Genomic DNA, 22263 nt, shown 5'->3' on the forward strand with positions numbered 1-22263 from the left:
CATCAACAAACTTTGATGTCGGATCCAAAAACACGAATGTGGGCGTTCATCAGCTAAACCGGTCCGACGGGAAATCAGCAGAGAAATCCATCAGTGCTACATATGTATTATTGAGAAGAAAAGTCTCGGGACATCAGTCAGTGTTTGCTTAAACACAAGTGGAATAATGGGTACAACTCTTTCTAAATAGTTTACATTACCAAACGCTGGAGAGACGGTACAGTGAGAAAAGAATGGAAAATACTTTCTGGCCAGATTCAAACCAAAGATTATCACTGGCCTTCAACACTGCAGCCACCAGACCGCCCTCAGCTTGATCGACCCAGCAGGTTGGCAGAACACAAAAACAGAATTTACTTGCTTTTGTGTGTTAGTTATGCCAACCTGCTCCACACCCAACCTGCAGCCCCAAAACACACACAGCGCCTGCAGCTTAACATCAGACGTTTTTCAGATTTTTGTTCCAACATGGCCTCTGTCGGCTCGAACATGCCAAACCAGCCGGAGGCAAAACAAATGTGCAAAGCGGAGCACAGAAGAAGACAAAGTACATGAAGCTCAGTACGAACCCTGGCATTGAAATTGGAAATGCAGACAAGAGCTCAGTAATGATCCTTCGCCAACATATGAATCAATTCAAGAAGTGCACTTGCTGAGGTTTCACTACAGCGTTCTGGTGATAACACTGCAGGACTCTGATTCATTCCTTCAGTGCAAAGTTTTCATCTGCTGCAAAAAGTCACCCGTAAGTCATTCTGTGATTTTAAACTTTTTCGATTTCGGAAAAGCTTTTTCAAATCAAGACACTTTGGGAATTGAGCATCAACTCTAACTGAAAAATCTGTGTCATGTAGAAGAATAAGATCACGTTTATCGTCAAGAGCCCCGTTAGCTTACAAGACATCATGCTCAGAATGTGGGATATCTGAGTCATTAGCCCAAAGCTAACTGAAGTAAACCAAAGGAGCATCTGTTTCGTTTTGCTGCTCCCTTGTGAGGGAAAATGCTCCCTAAATATGTAGGATGTATCATGTAAGTATTTATAAAAGGGCTCTTAAAAGACCACATGCATGAGGAATTTCATGGCTCGGTCTTCTTTCTGCTTTTGGTCTCCACATGCATGCTCACCTCAAACAGGACGGCGAGTGCTGTGATTCTGCCGCCGGCCTTGATGGTTTCATCTAAAGAGTCAAAGCGTTGCGCCTCATAACAGTAGATCTGCATCTGTGGGAGAAAACAGAAGTGTGTTAAGCTACTGTGGACCAGCTGTAGTGTTCAGCCCAGTTGTCTCCTCCATCTTTGTCCCGGTTCGTTCTGTATCACTCACGGCAAAATTAAAGAAATGTTACTGTTTTTTTGTTGCGACTGTTCATCCATGAAAGTTACTAAAAGGGCAAAACGGCTGCCATGGCACATAGTCAACAGAACAGAAGTGTGGGACTTGATGCTCCACTTGAACTTGAGCTGGAGATTATGAGATCTTATTTCCAGCCACATGAACGTGTCCTGTTGATCTGACCACAGAACCACAGCAGCTCAAGACATACTTTCAGATAAATATTACATTTTTACAGTTAATCCGACAGAGAAAAATGGTTCAGTCTGTTATTTTCAGCACTCAGTAACTTTTTCAGTGACCCGATACACAACAGAACCAAATGTTTTTACTCATATCTGTGTAAAACTCTTTAGAACACATCGGAACAACCGGCTGAACGGACCTGGTTTGTAAACATTAGACATGTGCGACGTTCCTGAGCTCAACATACGTTACGTATTGGGAGATGTCTCACCTCTAGAGGGTATTTGACTCCATCCAGACTGTGTTCGGATCCCTCTGATGAGGCGTTGCAGCGCCCCCAATGGAAGGTGATGCGCCCAACCTTGAACTTTGACCTGAGGCCTCCTCCGCTGACATAAAACTCTCCATCCACATTAACCGCCACTGAGCACAGACAAGACACAGGTGTTAGGAAACAGATGCAGGACACCAAATGTGCTTCATTGTTTTTACTTGATTCCAGCCACCTTAATATGCCTGGTTGTTTTCATCAGAATCCCTGAAAAAATTAGGCAAATTTGGAGAAAAAAATTGGAATAACGACCGAAGCCGAGAAGACCCATCCTCTGTCGAAGTTTCACGGACATTTGTTAAGGAGATTTTGTGTAATCCTGCTGACAAACCAACAAACAGACGCGGCTGAGACATACACTCGAATCTGTTTCTGAAGTTTTGAAGACTCCAACACAGTCTGACCTCACTCTGAAATGATGGATTATAAGTGTACAGAGGATCAAACGATGGGCGCATGTGAAACTCCGCTGACACCTGCATTGTCACAGCGAGTCAACAAAGGGATCTTCTTCTTTGTTTGACCCGACAAAAGGTCCCCTCGAGGATCGAAACGTTCTTTGATGGTCTGACGAAGCTCTTTCATCTTCTGCTGTACATCTCAGCTGCTCGTCTCGAACACAGAATTAAGGGATCGTTTTTCACGTGAACGTGTCGACAGAATCAGCAGAAACATCGATCAGCTGAACACTCAAACCGACCGTCCGCCTCTTTCATCTGTGTGTGGTTCACGTGGTCTTTGTTGTCAGTGTGTGTGACTTATCCTCTATTATGTTTCAAACTCCATCTAAAATCTCATTTCCCCTCCAGGGAGGACAAATATTGACTCGACTCGTCGCTGATTCATTGCTGTTGAACAGTGTGTTTGAGCTGAATTAAGGCACAAACCGATCCGTCAACTCCTTTTTTTTTTGTTACTGCACACTGAAGTTTTCCATTTGAGGCTGGGTGTTCTCCTGAGTGTACGGATGGCAGCCTGTGCCTTGAACCTACACTGGGCCCATTTGTGGGCTGATAAAAACAGGTTTAAGTGCTGTCGGCCCTGAATCGTGCTCAGATTGTCCACCAAACATCTCCATTTATAAAAGCCTTTGGTGCAGCTGGCCGACGAACAACAACGACAACAGAGTGCTTCTTATTTCGCTGAGAGTCCCGTTGCTAAGAAGCGCTGGACTCGTCTGTTTGGAGCTTTCCGAGAAGGCGAGGCGGGATCCCTCTTGTCTACAATTTCACTTAACAATCACCTTGAATGCACACTGTAGGTTATTGTGTTTCACGCCACTTAGAGAGAGGAAATATATAAAAGGCTCTCGATCCTGTCAAATGAGAAACTGGTAACAGTATCCTTTACAATAGGACACCGCTGTACTGTACGAGAAAAGGCCCTATCGGTCTGTTTCTATCTGGGAGAAACCGTCATTAGAAAAACAGCAGGGCGACGCTTCAGGAAGGAAAGGGGGTCGAAGGGGGAAGAGGAGCTGAGGAAAGAGGCAGTTTTCAGTAAAGACTTCACACAAAAAAACTGCTTCAGAAAAGGTTCAGACGCCTTAAATAATGTCAGAAATCTAAACTTCATGGTTATTTTTAATTTAACTTTCACTAAAAATCTTGTAATGTCTGCAGACTTATGATCAGTGTTTGATTCCCTGTTAACTTCACTTTCACTGTGCTATTTTAAGCCACCGGGCACAAAACTGAAGGCTGACTGGATCGAAACCATTTCTATCTGCTGCCACGTCGCCTTTATGGACCAAATTAAGTAATAAATTCACATTTTGTCCTTTGTGGTTGGTAGTTGATAGAAAACTGCTTTAGAAATATCTGTGGACGCCCGAAACGTTGCACAAAAAACATAATACATCTTTGCTTTGTAGCAATTTTTCATTTTACATTCACTTTATTAATTTCTAGGGATAAATCCTGCTGAGGTCAATGTACAAGTTCTATTAATAAAAAGCTGAAATAAATATGGCAGATGATATAAGAGCCAAAGCAAAGAAACCTTGTAGTGAGGAAACAAGTCACAAGATTCTGCCTTAAAGAAGACGTAAAGCAGTCGTGGCTAACATGTTAGCGACCCGCTGCTGTCAGAGTTGAGTTGTGAGTTGTTGTCGTGTTTGTGTTCAGTGTTCAGTGTTCAGTCTCTTTATCTGTTTTTTCTGCAGAGGGAAACATTTAGCTGCTAAACACTCTGCTATGTTCACCAGCTAGTACAGTACAAACTCGTTTAGCCAGAAACCTCCCACAATAACACAGCCTCCACACGCACCAGACTCCATTTATTAGCGTAAAACACAAATTTCAATAAAACTCACTAGAGCCTTTTCGACTCATCAACCACAAACTCTAGCGGTCTAAATAAACGTCTAAGTGGCTGAGTTGGAAGTGAAACCGTTACAGCAGGAGGATGTGGATGAAGTCCACGGAGCCCTCAGCTCTTCACACCGGCAGGTTTTGGTTCTCACCCGTCTTGCCATCGTTCTTGATGGTCGTGCTGTCGGTTGTGAGGCTCTCCCAGCCGTCAAACCTCAGCTTCTGGTACTGCAGCTTCACCTGAGCCAGGTTCTCCTCGATGTTGATGGGAGACTGCTTGGCGTTGCTGCAGGACGGAAACTTCTTGGCCCAGTTGTTTTGGTTTAATGTTCCTGGAGAGACAGAAAACGAATGTTGGAGAAGAATGTTAGCGTTAGCTTCCTTTTAACGACTACATGTTAACTATTGCTACTGCACTGGAGCTTCCTGAAAGCACCTGAATGCATCAAGAAGAGTTTTGCCAACAGTTGACACTCAAGTCGTCTCCATTCAGCCCACCTGGATATAATGTTAGCAGCAACAGATACATCCAAGGTTGACATCTGTACCAAACGTGGCACATCATGTTCACATGAATATCCACCTGTCGCGGTCAGACATGAAGAGGAGCCAACATGGCTGCCAAACAGCCGACCACGAGTCAAATCACTGGATCTTTGGAAGGACACCTGGAGACGTTTCCCTCCGTGTTGTCGTGTCAGAACTTGTTGCTTTTTAAGGAGAGCTGCTCACATTTCCAGCCATCTTCATGGCAAACAAATCCAGATATTTTTCCACAGGAAGTCAGACCATCTCCATCGGAGGACTGAGGTGAAACAGCATCTCATCATGTTTGATTCGCCTACAGGTGTGTTTAACTTCTCATTCTGTAAACCTTCTGTGACTTTTGACTTTGTTTATAGGTCGCAAAACTCTCACAACCCCTCCACTCACACAGCTGTCAAGTTGTCAGGTCGGCTGTATTTATGTGCATTATTTCCACCAGCGTGGAGGAAAAAAACCACATCGATCACATGAATGAGAACCAGAAGAGTGTAAGTGCAATCAGACCAACTTTACAGGAGAGCGAAACAAAAAATGACCATAGTGCCATCACCGCTAACAAAGAGGCTGCGCTAATTCAGCTACAAACACGTTTCATTTCTTTTAACTTCATCACAATAATTATTCAATAATTTCAAAGCTTTATTATGAAGCAGCATCACAGGAAAGTCCTCCTGACAGTGCACACGATGAAACAGTAAAACTCAAACAGGACGAGAGAAACTGAAGTGAGTTGAACAAACATGACTTTTAAAGACGTCTTTCTGCCCAGACGTGAGCTGAGCTGAACTTTAATCAAACTGAACCTGTGAAATGATACGAAGGATATTAACGTGCTTTATTCCTCCGTACAGCTGCGGGTGACATCGTTCCTACGTTTCGACTGATGAAGTGCAGACTTCTCTCTCTGTCTAATTATACTCAACGATTGCTCACAGGTGTGCTGCTCTGGGAGCGCTAGCTACGAGCTAACGAGCTAATAACCTCCAGCTGTTGTGCTGCTGCTGCGCTCTGGCTTTAACGTTAATATCAGCTCACATTTTTCACTCTTACAAGCTTTCATAAAGGTCACAGTCCAACATTTTTCAGAGCTCCGGCAGACTTTTGTCACATACAGCCTGCAGCCAACAACCTTCAGGTTTCTAACACGCTGCAGGCCGACATGACGGACGGCATAAATACAGAGAGGAAAGTGTTGCAGCGCAGGAAGACGAATGATCCTCCTGCAGCGGTTCACTCAGTGTGTGTCAGCTGCAGCCCAAACAGATTTAATCCAGCAGCTCGTGTTCATGTCAGACTGATCTACAACCTCAGGCTCTTTTTATTACCAGATATAATCTGAGCAGCATGTGACGTCTGACCAGAAACACTCCTGTAGTTACAGGACGACATGCTGATCTGTTCACATCTGCTCAGAGTTACTGTCCTCACTCTCAGACCGACTGGAGACGAGACTGAAGAGCTGCCATCCGCCGGGTTGATTCACTTCAACTGCATATATACAATATATATCAACTCTCAGGACCTCGAAGAGCATTCAGCAAGGAACTGTTCTGCATAGTGAGCTCTGGTAAAACTTGTGTACTTTTTTGCCTTTAAGTAAAGCTGATAACTTCCTCCACTGCTGACCAAGTTCACCAAGAAATCACTGCTAAACAACTGAAGCAGCTGGAGACTTGATTTAAAACGGAAAAACAATCAAATAAATCCATAATCCATATAATCAAAGACTCCAGAAGTCCAGAAAAACAGCTATTCACACCCTTTTTTAAGATGAAATCTTCACTGTCGCCGCTAAGTTAAAAGTATAATCATAACCAGAAGTTAACGGCGTAAATAACAATAATAAATAACATCTCTTCACATCTGCAGACTTGGATTTTGCTGTTAGAGATGTACGGAGCCACTTTATGTATTTTTTCTGTCATTGTCTAAGGTTTTAAAAAAACAAGTGAGCTGTTTTTTTTAAAGACTGACTTTACATTTCTGGGTGAACTGTTCCTTTAAAACAGCCTGTGTATAAAATATTCAGTCAGTATCGACTTCACTGACCCTGAAACTGAACAGAGCCATAAAAACATCCACGGTGCTGCAAGCTGTCAGGAGTGGCCCCGGCATCATCATCATTATAATCATTATTATCATCTGCTCATTAGAACCTGTTTCCATCCAGACGTCAACGAGTACAAACCTTTATATCATCACGTCACAATAAAGGCTTGATGTCTAAATTACAGGTTGTGATTAGAAGCATTGAATCCAGGTAGAGATGACGAGAGCTGCGTCGACAGCCGCTGAGAGGACAATAATCATCCCCCAGCTTCCTGTAATGTCTCTACTTTGATTGTTACGTATCATTCGGTTCTGTTTACGATGATAGATTACTTAAAAATCAGGTTTTTAAGAATGCCAAGAGTGAATATCTGAATAAAAACATCCAGAATCTTCTCGTCCGAAAACAAAAAACCACCCAGATGTTCAGCGTAACGAACCGTCTCCGTTATCCTACAGATGTTGGCGGGTAATTCTCTATTTTTCCTGCTAATTATGTGTTGCAGTGTTGTTTCAGCCAGCTGTTGTGTTTATGAGCAGGTACGCCGGCGGTCACGTGACTCCCTGTCGGAGCTCTGATTGGCTGTCAGAGCTTTTTTTTTTTTCCCCTCCAGAGCACAAAGAGCTCAACCAGGTCAGACGGATATTAGCATGTCAATGGATGGAGCACACACACACATAAACACACACACACACACACACAGCTACAGAAGGACAGAATGAGTGAATTCAAACACAGAAAGTAAAAAATAAAGACAGAATAAAAATATCTAAATCAAGAAAAGCATTTTAAAAACACTCCACTGACTGATGGAATGTAACTGAGTACATTTACTGAAGTACAGTACTCAGTTCAGAGACATAATTACTTCCTCTTTGCGACAATTTGAAAGTAAATATTGTACTTTGTCCTCCACTACGTTCATTTTATAACTTTTATAACGTTCAAAAACAAAAACTTTGACTTCAGTCCTCCTCGAGTGGTCGACTTCACTGTTACCAAAGTAATGTTTCAGCACGACATCTTTACTTCTACTCAAGTACTCAACGTTTTCAAAGCCTAAAGGCCAGTCTGACCCTTAAATATATAAAAAGTACACCTGTTTTCTTCCTGTGTGTTTCTTCACTGTGTCCACTGAGCAGATCAGTGGTTCTGATGGTACTGTATTTCTCCTCGCCGCTCACGACTTCTGACGACAATGTTTATAACAGAGGTCAGTGAGAGACTCAAAGACGACGCTTCACCTGTTTTTATCTTATAATGTGGATGAAACTGACTTCAGAGGGAATAAAAAGAGATTTGTCCTGAAACGTTTAAATACGAAGCCTCTCTCTTAACTTGATGGCTTTCTTCTTTATTGTACTTTTAACAAGGATCATAAATGTAATTCACCTGTTGAGCTCTAAATATTTACCTTCACTTCCCTCTTAAGTCGCTGTAAAGTTTCCACTTGATGTCCGTCCAACACAAACATATACATTCATCTGTATGATGCTGTTGATGGAAATAAACTAGACGTCCTGTTCATCATTTTAAACACGACATTTTCGGTGCCTTTGGACACCTGGATGAGGTCAGAGCTCTGCAGGACCGTCTGGTTCCTTCACTTCCTTCTTTTACTCTATAAAACTATAAAACAACTCTTCATCTTCGGCCATAAATGACAACGAAAAGCAGCAAATTCTCTCATTTATGAAGCCGAAACCAACAAACGTTTGACATTTCTGCTTTAAAAGTGAGGCAGCAGCAGAGGCAGAGGACCCTGAAGGTCGTCTGTCCTCCTCACTGACGACATCAGAAGAAGAACATCTGACAGTCTGTGTGTTTACAAGCTGCTTCAAATAAAATATCAAAGTCTACAAACCACCAGCAGTTGTTACAACTCGTCCTGTGATATTAATCTGATCAGAGGAGAAATGACCTTTTTTTGTTATTAAATCTGTCGAGCTCTCTGCAGAGAAAACACTTCCTCTGATGAAGATCAAACACACTGTGTGTGTGTGTGTGTGTGTGTGTGTGTGTGTGTGTGTGTGTGTGTGTGTGTGTGTGTGTGTGTTTATATTCACATGCAAATCCTTAAAATGAGACTAAAGTGGGTGAAATTGGACTCATGTGATTCTGCAGAGAAGGACGGCATCTTCTCCTGATCCGCGACTTCAAACCAGATCAAACTGAGTCTGTGTATTTGTCCTTTTCACGTTTGTCACTTACAGATAAAAGAGCAACTAGATGTCTGTACAATAAGAACAAGACAGCAAAACACAACGATTATAACAAAGAACTAAAGAGAATTATTTGACAAATATTTCATCAGAGAATTAATCATATTCTGTTCTGTTTAGTGCAACATGATTTCTACCTTTCTGACTCTGCAGAAGAAGTCCAGCACACCTTTACTGACCTGAACCTGTTAATACCATTCAAAATCTCTTCACAGCCGCAGCATAAAACAAGAAATGACCTCCTGATGATTCGTCTGCTCTCACTCTCAAAAAAGTCACATTTAGTCTGAGGTAATGAGGTCATGAGGGGGTCAGAGAGTTCATCTTCTGGGAGCAGGAATACGATCAGTCTGTGCTGTTGCAGCTCGTCCTCCGAGGAGGAAAAAGACGATCGTACCTTTGCTCCACATCAACACTTCCTTCCACTCCACACCAGATATGTTCACTTCATGTTCCTGACGAGCGGCGGCTGCTGTGACACTCACCTGCGTACGACCAGTCGATGTCTTCTGAGAACTTGCGCTGATTCCTGTATGCATATCCCTCAGCTGCAAGACAAGAGAGACGGACAAGACTGTTAGAGAACGAACAAGGAGAATTAATGAAGGCTGAACTAATTCATCTGCGGAGTCCTTTTAGGAAGAAGAAGAAGAAGAAGAAGAAGGAGAAGAAGAACAACAACAACAAGAAAGCAAAGAAGAAGAAGAAGAAGATCAATATCAGCTGCAGATGTTTGTGAACACACCAGACTCTTTTAACAAAACACACAATTTTAAGATTTGCTGCGTGAGGAGAAACTTTGTGAAACGGCTACAACAGATTCAGAATCATCAGTGCCTTCTTCTTAATTCGGCATTAAACACAAAACATTCAGTCGTTTCTTTCCTTGTAAAAAAGTGTCTGTTTGTCGCTGCATCGTTGTACCAGCCCGTCTGCTTTTGTCTCTAAACTGTGTCGTACTTCAGAGACAAACGCTACACGAGACTTGTTGTGTTTGGAGAAACATTATCGACTTTGTCAAACGCTGTCTACCACAAATTCTTGACTACTTGTTGTCTTGTCTTGTTTATTCAACAATGAACAGTCGTCCTTTTAATCACCTGACCTGACAGATTTATTCGCTGGTTGGACTTCAATAGATTTCATAGCTCGACTGTTGATGTGTTATAACTGTTTCGATTTCATTTGATTTCTTGTCTGACACCGAGTCACTGCTGAGGTTCCACTGAACAGCTGCCAGGAAAAAACAACAAAAAAACCAACAACACATATTTTCACCCACCGAGCAGCTGAAAACAGCCGCAGGCTGCAGCACTGAAGCAACACAACACAACACAACACAACACAACACAACACAACACAACACAACGCTGCGCAGGATCAGTGACTCACTTCTTCTGTCATGTTGTTAGTATTTGGTTTGCTTTGTGTAAAAAGCTTCATGGTTTAAAGTCTCAGCTGCTTCCAGCAGCTTCAGTAAAGACTTCTTCACCTCGTCCCTAATTTTTACACCTCCACACTTTGCTCTGGTGTTACTGCCGACAGCACAAACTCTCCCTACAACGTGTCCACGCTGGTTGGTGTTAATGATATTGAGACTACACACCTCAGCCCATGTCTGGCCGAGTGGAAGCCGTAATGTTCTGCACCGTTTCATATGAAAACAAGTGAGGAGAAGCTGCACTAACAGGGTGAAATCATGAAAACTACAACAGACTCAAAGGATTTTCATCCTCTGCTGAACTGCCAGTCAGGATCATTTCTCTTCACTCCTTCAAGCCGTTTCATTGCTAAAACGTGATGTTTTCTGAACCCTGACTGTGTTTTTAGTGCCTTAATCCAGCCGGAGAAGAAGGAAAAAAAACTGATGAAACGTACAGTTACAACATAAAGAAACCCAAAGTTTTAACTTTCCATAAACATATTTAGCTTAACATTTACTCTTGCAGAGCAGCAGCCTGGAGACTTCAGTTTGTAGGCTCTTGTATTTGACTTCAGCTGTGCTTGAAGCTGCTGACTAACTTTTAAGATTCTGCAGTGAGAAATGAAGGAAGATACTGAAGTAATGTTAAAGAAAAGACCCTTTATTCCTCCTCTGTGGCAGCGAACGCAACACGTATCGCTTCAGTGACTCTTCCTCTGCAGCCTGAGCTTTATGGCCGACTCAAATAACTGAACTTCCTCTAATAACACGCACTTAACTGTGACTCTCACACACCAGGAGAGAGACTCAGGCTGTCGTCCTCACAGGGGACACCATGAGGACAGTATGGACAATGCTCGGTGATGGTAATACCTCGAAAATAACACCCATAAGTCACCAGGGTGTCCCCGCAGAGAGAGACAGGTGTAGTGACAAATAACAACACGTGGGCTCCACCTTGTTTTCCCAGATTCGGCTGAAGCTGTGGACAGTACGGCCATTTTCCTGCATCTAATGAAGCTTAATGCACTTCATCAACAACATCCCTCCTGATCTCGCTCCGTTCTTCTGGACCTCTCTGATTAACTCGGACTCACTCAGACTCTCAGTCATGTATCTAATGAGACCCAGCGTGGCGAGATGTCAGGAGGTGACATCATTAACCCCGGCGGCTGTCCAGGCATCTGTCACATTAATGAAGTAGAGCCGTGAGGGAACAACACCTCATTACCATAACAGAGCGCCGGCCGAGTGACAAAGAGCAGGAGGTCACATGACACACAGAGGAAATGAAGTGACGTGATGAGGTGTGTGTGTGTGTGTGTGTGTGTGTTCACAGCCAGTCACACAACTGAGAAACAATGTTGGGAATTTATTGAAAAGAAGCTGAACTGCAGCTACGATCAGGCGTCAGATCACAGCGGCGGTGAACGCTGCTCACTTCTCAGGTCGTTCACAAACATCTGAACTTTCTCCACCTCACGTTCTCAAAACTGGCTCGTTACTTTAGTTTGATGCATTCAGAGGTCATCGCACGCCGCCTTCCCCACATCACCAGACTGATTTCAGCCGAGACAAAGACGTAAGAAGACGTAAACAGACAGAGAGGGAGGCTGGAATGTGGAGAAAAGGCGTGTTAGTGTCTCGTATCTGCAGAGAGTTTCTGATTTTCTCTCTTTGTTGCTGCTCGGGACGCTTTACCAACCCAACATGTGTCTATTTGACGTCCTGGGAATGAGACTCAACAATCAACTGTCTTTGTGGTGCGTTCAGGAACAGCTGGGACAAAATCCTACTGATTCTACCTTTAATAGTCTTTGAATTCTATTAATATGACGTGAGCTTCAGTTAGCTTTGAGCACAAATGTCCTTCAGAGGGAGACTTTTTACTCTGATACTCTGAGTCCATGTCAGAGCCTGAACTCTGTTACTGTACTGGAGGAAACAAGCTGGATCAGAACTTCTACTTGACGACAGAACATGTGGACTTTCACCGCCTCTGGGTGAAAGTAAACATGAGCACAGATCACAACCGATTCTGTCGTCAACAAATAAATACTGAACCCATCAGACGGGCGGATCAGGAGGTCCGTCTCTGCTCTCACGAGATCTGGATGTTCGGTCACATTACAGTTTAATCTTCCAGTCAGTTAAATTCAAACAAACCTGTCTGACTGACTTTGAACTTTGAACATGTTTGACTTTCGTCCACATGGACTGCAAAGACAAACCCAACATGTGTGTTTGTTCGAATCCTTCATGTCCACATTGGAACAAAACCGTCTCCAGCGTTACAAACTGAAAACAGAAAAAGAGTGTTTTTAGTGCCTCCTTCTCCAAATTAAATTTCCCGTCCCGACCTGTTTGTGATCGGTTCAGTATTAGTCTGCAGTAAATTAGGAGATGAGCTCTCCTGCTGTGCGGCGTTCATTCCCTCTGAGCTCCGGATGATAGCGGTCTAATCCAGGATTACGTGTTTGACGGTCTGCAGAGAGAAGACGTCGACGCACCTTCAGCGTGAAGACGTTCATACAGGATGCAAAGTTCTCATGTAACGCAGGAGGAGGATTCAGGAGAATCAGGAGGATTTTTACATTGATGTATTTGTACTTTTACTGACTCAACGTCTGCTGCACATCTGTAAGTCTCTGTTGCTCTGTCGGTCTTCGTCTGTGACTCGGAGGCTGAGGATCTGCCTGTCAGACTCAGCTCAGGGAAACAATCCGCAGCCTCAGTTTTTTACCTTTGAGAGAATAAAACTTGTCTTGTTCTGAAGCGAAACGTCACACAGTGATGCAGAAAGTTTAATCCTTACATCTAAATGTGTTAACGTGATCTAAATCCAGCAGGGAAGACCTCAAACTTCAGGTCTTGAGGGATAAAAGACTGACAGAGCGCCAAAGTGGAACTAAACCTTCTGACCGGGCAGAAACTCGCTCCCTGCCACTTTCCCATGAATCATTGCATGACCATACATAGAGACTGCACGTGATTTACTGCAACACATTCCTGCTGCGTTACAGCTCCTGCCGGCTCGTCTCCTTCAGAGAGCAGCGATAAAGAAACGACCCGGCCGGCGTGAAGGAGCGACGTCGCTTCTCTTGACGCCTCGTTCTGCTGCTGTGATTCGCGCTGCCGCTTTCACTTAACCACTGACCTCCAACACGCAGATGGTGGCGAGGTCGCGACCTCGAGTTTAAAACGGTCAGAGGTGACAAGTTCAAGTAACAAGAAGCAGCTTTCATTTCCTCCACAGTGAAGCGAGGACGTGTTGTTAGACACAGATGCACTTAAAGGTTCAAGAAGCTTGTGGACGTAAAGGAGAAGAGTCAGCTGCTCCTCCTCCTCCTCCTCCTCCTCCTCCTCCTCCTGTTACTTCCTGTGTGACCTGGGAGGAGTCAGGTGGGTCAGGACAGACAGGAAGCTCTGTCTCTGTTCAGGTGGAAATGGCAACCAGAGAGTGTAAACAGGAGCTCACACGAAACACGAAACACCTGTCCGCTCCCTGAACAGTACATCAACACGGGTCCATTACAGTGTGTGTGTGTGTGTGTGTGTGTGTGTGTGTGTGTGTGTGTGTGTGTGTGTGTGTGTGGTGTACTTTTGGCCTCTTTCCCTCCGTCAGTCCAAAACAACATCACCGTCTGAGCGATCTCTCTCTCCTCGGCGCTCTCTGGCTGCCGTCCACCTCGTGTCGCGTGTCACTGCTTTGCGATCTGATGTGCAGCGATCTGAACGCTCCAGGTAACTTTTTAATCTGCTGAACTGCACGAAGACGAGACCAGGGACCGGTTTGGACCTGACATCAGTCGAACATTTAAGGGCTGAATTCATCTGATGACTCGGTTTAGCTCCTCGGATCCTGAGGGAAATTTAAGCCTCCAGTATCTTATACGTGGGACGTACGACACGCTAATACACAGAAGAGTATACAAGCAAAAATTGAGAAAACTAATTCTGGATCCGTCGCTTTTACTTGGATCCACTCCACAGGTTAACTGGGTCTGTCCTGGGCTGAGACTCATCCTCCATACGAGTTGAAATACGTTCAGTAGTTTTTGTGTTTTTTTGCAGACATGGGTCAGACATGTTGAGAACATCTCAATCTTAATCCCATTTCAGTTTTGAAGTCATTGTTGTAAATCGGTTAAATGCAGCCCCGAGGCTCCGATGTAATCAGACCTCGGTGACTCAGTCCGACCCGTCTGATCGGCTCTGTGCTGCAGGACAAAGACGACTCGTCCTACATGTACTCATCAGACGCTGCAGGTTTCAGTTACAGACCACACCGGCGTCGTGACACATGAGTTGGGCTGGAAACCTTTTTGTGTCACTCGCTACAAAGAAAACAGCTGCTGAGTCTGTCAGAGTCCTCGTGTCTGACCGGAAACGTTACGGCTGCACAAAGGGAGGCCGACAGAGTTCAGAGCAAACAACTCACTGATCAATGATTGATTAATATGTCGACTATTTCCTTACAAATGTCAATCTTTGTTTCCTGAAGCCCAAGACGACGTCCTCAAACGTCCTCTTGTTTTCTCCACAACCCAACAACAATCAGTTTACAGTCAAAGAGAAGGAAAGAACCAGAAAATATAAGTATAATCAAAATGATCTGTTTCCAGAATATTTTCTGGTTTTCATTCCACTTCTGTGACAGTTAATTGAATATCTTCAGGCTGTGGACAGAAAACAACACATTTGAGGACGTTATCTTGGGATTTAGGAAGCACTGATCGACATTTTTCAGAGGTCGTTTGTGAGGTTAAATACTTCAACGATGTTTTCCTAAAGCTAACCGACCTGCTGTGTCTGTACGAAGGTCCTGTACATCTGTTGCTTGTTTGCTGGACGTAAATGGTTGTTTATGATCTCAAAATCTAATTCTGTATAGCTTGTTGATGGAGTCGTTAGAGAGAAAATACGATGTGGTCTGAGGATCAGGAACCTTTGTGTCACATGATGTAACGCTGCTCCACTCGGCTGCTGTTTATCGCTACTGAGAGCTGAAACTTCCTCCGACTGTTTCTGTGACCATCCAGAGTTGTTGGACGAATACAGTGAACATTCAGGACAGAAAAGGTTTTTGTTGAAGTAGCGAGAAGAGCCGATGAGAGAAAAGCTGATTTTAAGACGAACGGAGAGGAGGAAGTGAAGACGGGAGGGTGACTGAGCCGGAGGAGGAGGAGGAGGAGGAGGAGGAAGAAGAGGGGGATGTGATTCAGGTTGAGGACAGAAAGCGAGGAGGGGGGGGTTTCATGCTTATGTCCTACTGGAACAGAGTGAATGAGTAGAATAGATTGTATGGAAGAACTCTTGCTCAGCGTCTGTACGGAGAGAAAAAGACCACAACTGTGTCAGTGTGTTTATTCAGCGGAGAGTGGCCGGCTCGGCGCTCCGGTCTGTGGGAGCCCCGCAGCCTCCAGCCGGACGCTGAATAAGAGGATTAGCCGAGTCCTGGGAGAGCCAGGACGTCCACAGGCTGTGGGGGTGAGAACTGGTGCCCACGCCAGAATGTGTGACGACCCCCCCCCTTCCACCCACATCCACCCGAATCCCTGATGCCAGGAGGACGAGGGTCTGCGGAGGGGGTGGGGGTGGTTTCTGTAATACCGAGCGCTCAGACTGGAAGGGGACGGCAGGTTAATCCGTGGACAGTCTGTGCTTTTATTTCTTTAAGGAGCATCCTGGTGGCTCCATGCCGGTGTGGTTTGGTCGGTTGTAGCTCTTTAATCGCTCATTTCCCCCAATTAATTAATTTCGTCAGCTGATTTCCTTCCTTCCAGGCAGCCACTGGTTTATTTCACAAAGGCTGAGAAACTTCCTGCTTACTGATGATAAATCATTCAACTCTTTAATCTAAGAAACTGATATCTGTGGTTTAGAGGAAAGTTGTTTTTCCAGCCTAAAAATCAGTTTCAGGTTGGGAGAGCCTTCAAACAACAAGTGACCCAAACCGGAAACTTTGGTCCACCATATCCTCAAACCTGAACCACTGAGGAGGTTCTGTAGTTTGCAGGCGTGTCACAAAATGTTCGATATCAATGTTCTCAAAACAGCGTGAGCCTCATGAGGCAGCAGACGTCGCCTGAGTTGAGCCTTACGAGCAGCGCTGCCAGGCCACAGTTATCCTGCAGATCGTAAAGCTTTTAGGATAAGTTCAGGTCAGTGATTTATATTCTGCCTGCCAGTCGGAGCTCAGGGCAGAAACACACCCTGGAAGCCTCTAAGGCCGGAGAACAGCTGGACTGTTTTACACTTCAGAGGTCTGATCTGTCAGCAGGCGGAGAGAGAGAGAGAGAGAAAACCTCTGCTGTCACATCAGGTCCACTAAAGCTTCTGTACAAGTCCGGCTACACGACGGTGTTTTATCAAAGTTGGTTGCTGGTCACAAAACGTCCTGTCATCTTCTGATGGAGGAGAACTGTGAGGTTAACAGGTTTAAATCTCTTCCCAGCAGTAAACAAAGAGCTGAGGCATCTTCGTGTCTGAGAACCCGACAGATCACACCTCATACACGTCGTGCACTATCTCAGAAGACGGATATCCTGAGACATATAGTGCCTTTAGTCTGACACTTCCTGTCAGCCACTCCGAGGGGAAACACTCCCTAATGTCAGGTCTGTGGGAAACATCATCAGTCAGCTTCACAAAACAAATGGTTTTAGAGTCAAACCCTCTTTTTCTAAATCTGTTTTCCTTCCTAAATTAATCTCAAAGTGATAGTTCAGGTTTTGTATGAGTTGCTGTGTGTAGGAACACAGACGTTGTGCGGTTGAGGGGATGTAGTTCCAGTGACGAATGCTTTCTGACGGCAACATAAAACACCAAAAACATCGAAAACATCAGCAAACACTTAAACAGATTTTCATTCTTGTGGTTTTTATAGTTCTTGACTCTGGTTCGGTTTACAGCGGTACAACACTCTGCTTCCTGCCGGCGCAGCGTGCAGGTCGCTGCAGGTAACACACTGATAAGTACCTGATACAAGACCCGAACTATCCGAACACAGCTCGTCAGTGTCACACTCTGCTAAGACAACTAGCTCACGCAGCCTCGCCACACTTCTCCAAACTGCTTGTGAACGGCCGTGTCTGTAGCACCGAGTCCCGGTGTGAAAGTATTTTAGTTCCCGTGCAGCAACACGTCCAAACCGGCTTCGCCTGGTGGCAAAACAGCGTTTAAGGCTCAGACAGCAGAGTGATTCATCAAAGTGCTGCTGCTACATTTACACACAGCTGAAACTCCACTACAAGACCACCAGCAGGAAATCAAAGCGCCTCGTCACAGCGCTGCAGGCATTACACAAATGAAATGTCGGCTCTACCTAAAAAAAAATAAAAAGAAATCCCTCCAAATTGCTGCTGGGAGCGTTAACACAGGGGAGAAAACTAAACTCATCAGCTGAACAGAAGCAGCGGGGCTGAAGTTCTCTCCATCGATCAGCTGCTCTCATCTTTCTCTTTTAACTATAAATGGCAAAGAACAAAAAGCTGAGGATTATCTACCGGCAGAGTCCATCAGCCCTAAAAGGAGGAGCGAGCATGAAAGAGGCAGAGCTGCTGAGAGGATGATTCCACATGAGCACGCCAGGAATGAAGGCAAGAAAACAGACGGCAGGAGCTGAAAATATGAGCGAGGTCTGCAAGCAAATCATCTTCATGAAGTCGCTCGACAGAGACGTGGAAAGATTTGCACATCACTGAGATGTTCTCAGTGTTTGACCGCAAATGAGTCGAGACACGTCCAGCTGTGTTTGTGGCAACATAAACTTTATCTTTCTAACGGGATGTTGAGACGTCTCGAGACGGGAAGTCAGGAAGTTTTCACCTCCAACCTGAAACTCAGAACAACAACATGATCCGAGTTTAGACATCTGCAGTCGATGACCGTGGCTGCAATCTTACAGAACGAATACTCTAAAATGTAATAATCTACATCACAGTAAAGAAATCCAGAATTTCTCCTGCATGTGTGTGTGTGTGCGTGCGTGCATGCGTGCATGTGTGTGTGTGTGTGTGTGTGTGTCTGGTCACAACTTTAACTTTTAACTGCAGCGTCTCTGGTCCACATCCTCCAACACCAGCACCACGGCACTGAGCTGCGATAAGAGCCAACAGCTCCCTGACAGCATTGTGTGTGTGTGTGTGTGTGTGGTGTGTGTGTCTGTGTGTGTGTGTGTGTTTTGATGCACTCATGTGTGACCTGTATCTGTGGTCAGAAACAAATGATCCGTCTCGGGGGAGGGCGGATGAATAATGGATCTGAGCGTGCACAGTTTCCATCAGCAGCCTCTCTGGGCTGAACACGAGCAGGTTTTTCTCTCCAGACTTTCATATCTGTGTTGTTGACGTTGTTTTCAGCTGACGCCGTGGAGTCATGAATTCTGTGAGTCCATATCTGTCGGTGCAGCTGCGTCCATCTTATTGGTCCTGTTAGATGTCCCGAGGTCTTGTAAACAAGGCTTGCGACGTCTCCACTTCCCAGCAAATAGATCAACTTTCAGTCACCACAATTGTAGCTGCACTTGTCACACGGTGGAGACAGAACCAGTGTTTCTAACGAGACCCTGGACAAACTTTTTTGACAAAACTTTCAGCTGTGTTGGTGGTAACAAAAGCACCGATATCTTTACAGGAAGTCTCCAGCCGTGTTTGTGGTGACAGATACGGGACATATTCGATGGAAGGTCGAGACATCTTAAGTCTTTTTTAGTGGCAACAAAACCCATGTTTTTAATGAAACCGTGGTTGTGGAAAACAAAAACAGATATTTTTGCCGGAGAGTCAAAACATCACACAGCCGACCAAAATATGGGTTTTAAGCCAAAACCTGGTTTATGTGGCTCAATCTAACCACAACATAGTCACAGCAGACGGAGCTGCGTGAAGTCTGACGGATGTCCTCAGGTGACGTCACCTGAGTCAACATGGGCTGAAGACTTCTGGGTAATGTTTCACTGACTGGACCTTCATCAGTTCAGTCTGACAGAAACTCAGCTCTCCGTCAGCTTTTGGAAGCTCATCAGACAAACATTCAGGTCCGGACTTCATGTAAACAACTGTGGACGACTGCAGATGCCTCAGCTTTGTTGTATTTACAGCAGCTCTCATCGCTGACGCAGAAAATCCAGCCACAGCTGTACAGCTTCTAAATGTCTGCTGGGTACCTGATGGCTGTCCACAGGTTACCAGCCTCTGTCCGTCTCTCTGTCCGTCTCTCTGTCCGTCTCTCTGTCTGTCTCTCTGTCCGTCTGCCGGCCGTCACCTCCACAGCCGGTGGCTCTGAACACTCAGACAGCAGCCGGGCTGTTTAGATAAAGAGCTCCCACTCAGAGCGACTTGTTTACAGGAAGAGGAAGATTTAAAGGCAACCTGAGAAAAGTACGGCTGACATTTTATTTATTTTAAACCTTCGCTGTCAGCTCGAGGCTCGGGTCTGCGTCTGAGCCGCTACAGAGCAGAACGTAAATAAAGATTTATTACATCAAAAAGCACTAAATGAATGAAGCATGCAGCTCATGTTGGCATCAATCAGAGAGCAGAGCAGTGGGTGAGAGAGGAGGAAGAAGAAGAAGAAGAAGAAGAAGAAGAAGAAGAAGAAGAAGAAGAAGAAGAAGCACATTTAACACTGTTGGCTTTAACTTCCATATAACAGACAAACAGCTGGTGATCAAGGGGAACAGGTGTCCAACATCCACCTTCCAGCTCCTCCACAGCTCACGCTACAACTCTCAACCTGGAGTTTCCAAAATGTGAAACTTGTTGTAACGACAGCAGCTCGTCACACTGGCTGCACAGTCGTTGCTGTCGGAGGGAAACTGAGCGGTTACACAATCGCTCAGCTTGTGGACACAAGCTCACTCATTCACGCCGTCTGGACGGCAGCGCGGTGTCGAACATGATAGCCCTCGCTTCATCCAACTGGGCTGCTTGTGTGTCGGGAGCTGGTTCTCTCTTTATACAGTATTGATGATTAAAACCAGCCAGAACATCACTGGTACGTGTCTACTGAGCATCAGCGACATCAGTGGAACACAGTCTGGTCTGGTGGTAGTTACAGAATCATGAGCAACCATGATTGTACATGTAAGTGTTAAAACACAACAACAAACAGACAAAAAGTGTTCCCAACCAAAGGATCAGAAGACGCACACTTTGCACAGTAACACACTGAAATAACTTGTTGCTTCAGTGCAACCCAGCGGAAAATGTTCGGCTACAGATGTTGCTGACTGATTTGCTGAACGGCTCTTTTTAACACGGCAGGGAAGACGCATGAAAGAGGTGCCTGTCCTGTACAGAAGACATTCTTCACTCCGCTCCTGATAACAATCTCTGTGTCCAAACTGGTTTCCGATGGAGTTTCTGCAGGTTTCCGTCCTGAATACCTGATCAGCAGTGAAAAAGGGGCAGCGAGTTTCCTTCTTCACCCAGATTTCCTCATGTTGGAAGCGTCTGTTCCAAGCGGCGCTGCTTCGGTTCCAGCAGACGTGTTTCTAATCTGATCGTACACACGGTGACGAAACAGTTTGTCAGAGGCCCAGAGGAAAGCTTCTCTAACAGAAAACGACTTAATTAAACACCGGAGCTGAAAGGACGAGCGAGAGTGCCAACGCTGTATCCCACAGGAAAGACAATGAGAGAGGAAGTGTGTGTGTGTGTGTGTGTGTGTGTGTGTGTGTGTGGCCTCGTACTTTTTATTATAAACTTTTGACGGGTTTTCCCGTCAGCGCCAGCTTCAGACGGGCCTGATGCTCCTGATGATGTCTGGAGGAACTCGCGTCTCGCTCAAACATTATTTATGCAGTTCTTCTGAGAGCCGATGAGGCATTCAGGTCATGTAGGATTTCTGAGCTGCCAACTGGGGAAAACAGTCAGTAAACACTGAACAAATCCTCAGATACTGACCGGTCGAGGCTCGAATTTTAAAGCGAAGCCTCTTTTACCCGCGCTATAAATAACTTATGATGGTGTTTGGTGGTTGTGGATGATTTTAATCTAAAAAAACACATGATGCAGATCGGAAGAGATTCAAGTTCGTCACATTGTGACTGCAGTATTTCTTACTTTGAGCTTGATTATTGCTTTTAATTTTTGTGACTTTATGCATAAAAAAGTGTATAAAATTACAAAATAAAACATGAAAACTAAGTGAACTGTTTGTAGAACAGTTTTCTTGTCATTAAAAAACATTAAAATTGTTTGTTCTGTTTGTTCTAAAACTGAATTACTATAACGTGTTTTTTTGTTTTCTGTCCCATGAAGCTGCAAGCTGTGTCGCTCTCTCACTGTCTTCTCTCCTCCTCCTCCTCCTCCTCCTCCTCCTCCCCTGGGACCACCTTCCTCTCCTGGCTCCTGCTGCCTCTCTTCTCCTTGTATCTGTATTTCTGTAATATCTGTTGCTTCTTCAGTCTGATCGTCTCTGTTTTACTGCTGATTATCTTGTGTGTCTTCTCTAAACTCACGGTGGCTCGACCTGCTCAGTCGCTTCCTGGATCCACACACTTTACATATATCATGTAATTATCTGTATCAGATATTCTGTCACTGCAACTTGTGAACTGTGATTTTTTTTTTCATCTGCCCGTCTTGGGAGAGGGATCCTCTGCTGTGGCTCCTCCTGAGGTTTCTTCCATCTTTTCTTTCCCTGTTAAATGTTTTTTTTTTCCTTCTCAATATGTGAAGTTTTCCTCACCCGAATAAAAAAATGCTATCAAACTTCTGTAGCCATGTTTCCATCCCAATTCAGCATAAATTTCACAGAATTTTACAGAATATCTGCAAAAGAAAGTGTGAAGACGTGGAGGAGCGTAATCCAGAGTGCTAATACATTTTTAAATGTTTCGTCATAACAT

General features: G+C 44.7%; 1 protein-coding gene across 4 annotated transcripts in view; it reads right to left on the minus strand.

The window, feature by feature from the left end:
* The window catches only part of ptprz1a (protein tyrosine phosphatase receptor type Z1a), a 68779-nt gene that overhangs the window by 34673 nt on the left and 11843 nt on the right, over positions 1-22263 (minus strand). For 2 of the 4 annotated variants that reach the window (XM_037106102.1, XM_037106108.1), the window contains exons 2-5: positions 9469-9531; positions 4318-4497; positions 1794-1945; positions 1129-1224 (exon numbers count right to left, since the gene is read on the minus strand). In XM_037106102.1, coding sequence (XP_036961997.1) covers positions 1129-1224; positions 1794-1945; positions 4318-4497; positions 9469-9531 — 491 coding nt within the window. Of the gene's footprint in view, positions 1-1128; positions 1225-1793; positions 1946-4317; positions 4498-4601; positions 4955-9468; positions 9532-22263 lie in introns of those variants that run through there. The other 2 variants (XM_037106104.1, XM_037106103.1) reach the window with 2 other exon arrangements.

Source organism: Acanthopagrus latus, chromosome 8 (assembly GCF_904848185.1).
Source record: "Acanthopagrus latus isolate v.2019 chromosome 8, fAcaLat1.1, whole genome shotgun sequence".
NCBI lineage: Eukaryota > Metazoa > Chordata > Actinopteri > Spariformes > Sparidae > Acanthopagrus > Acanthopagrus latus.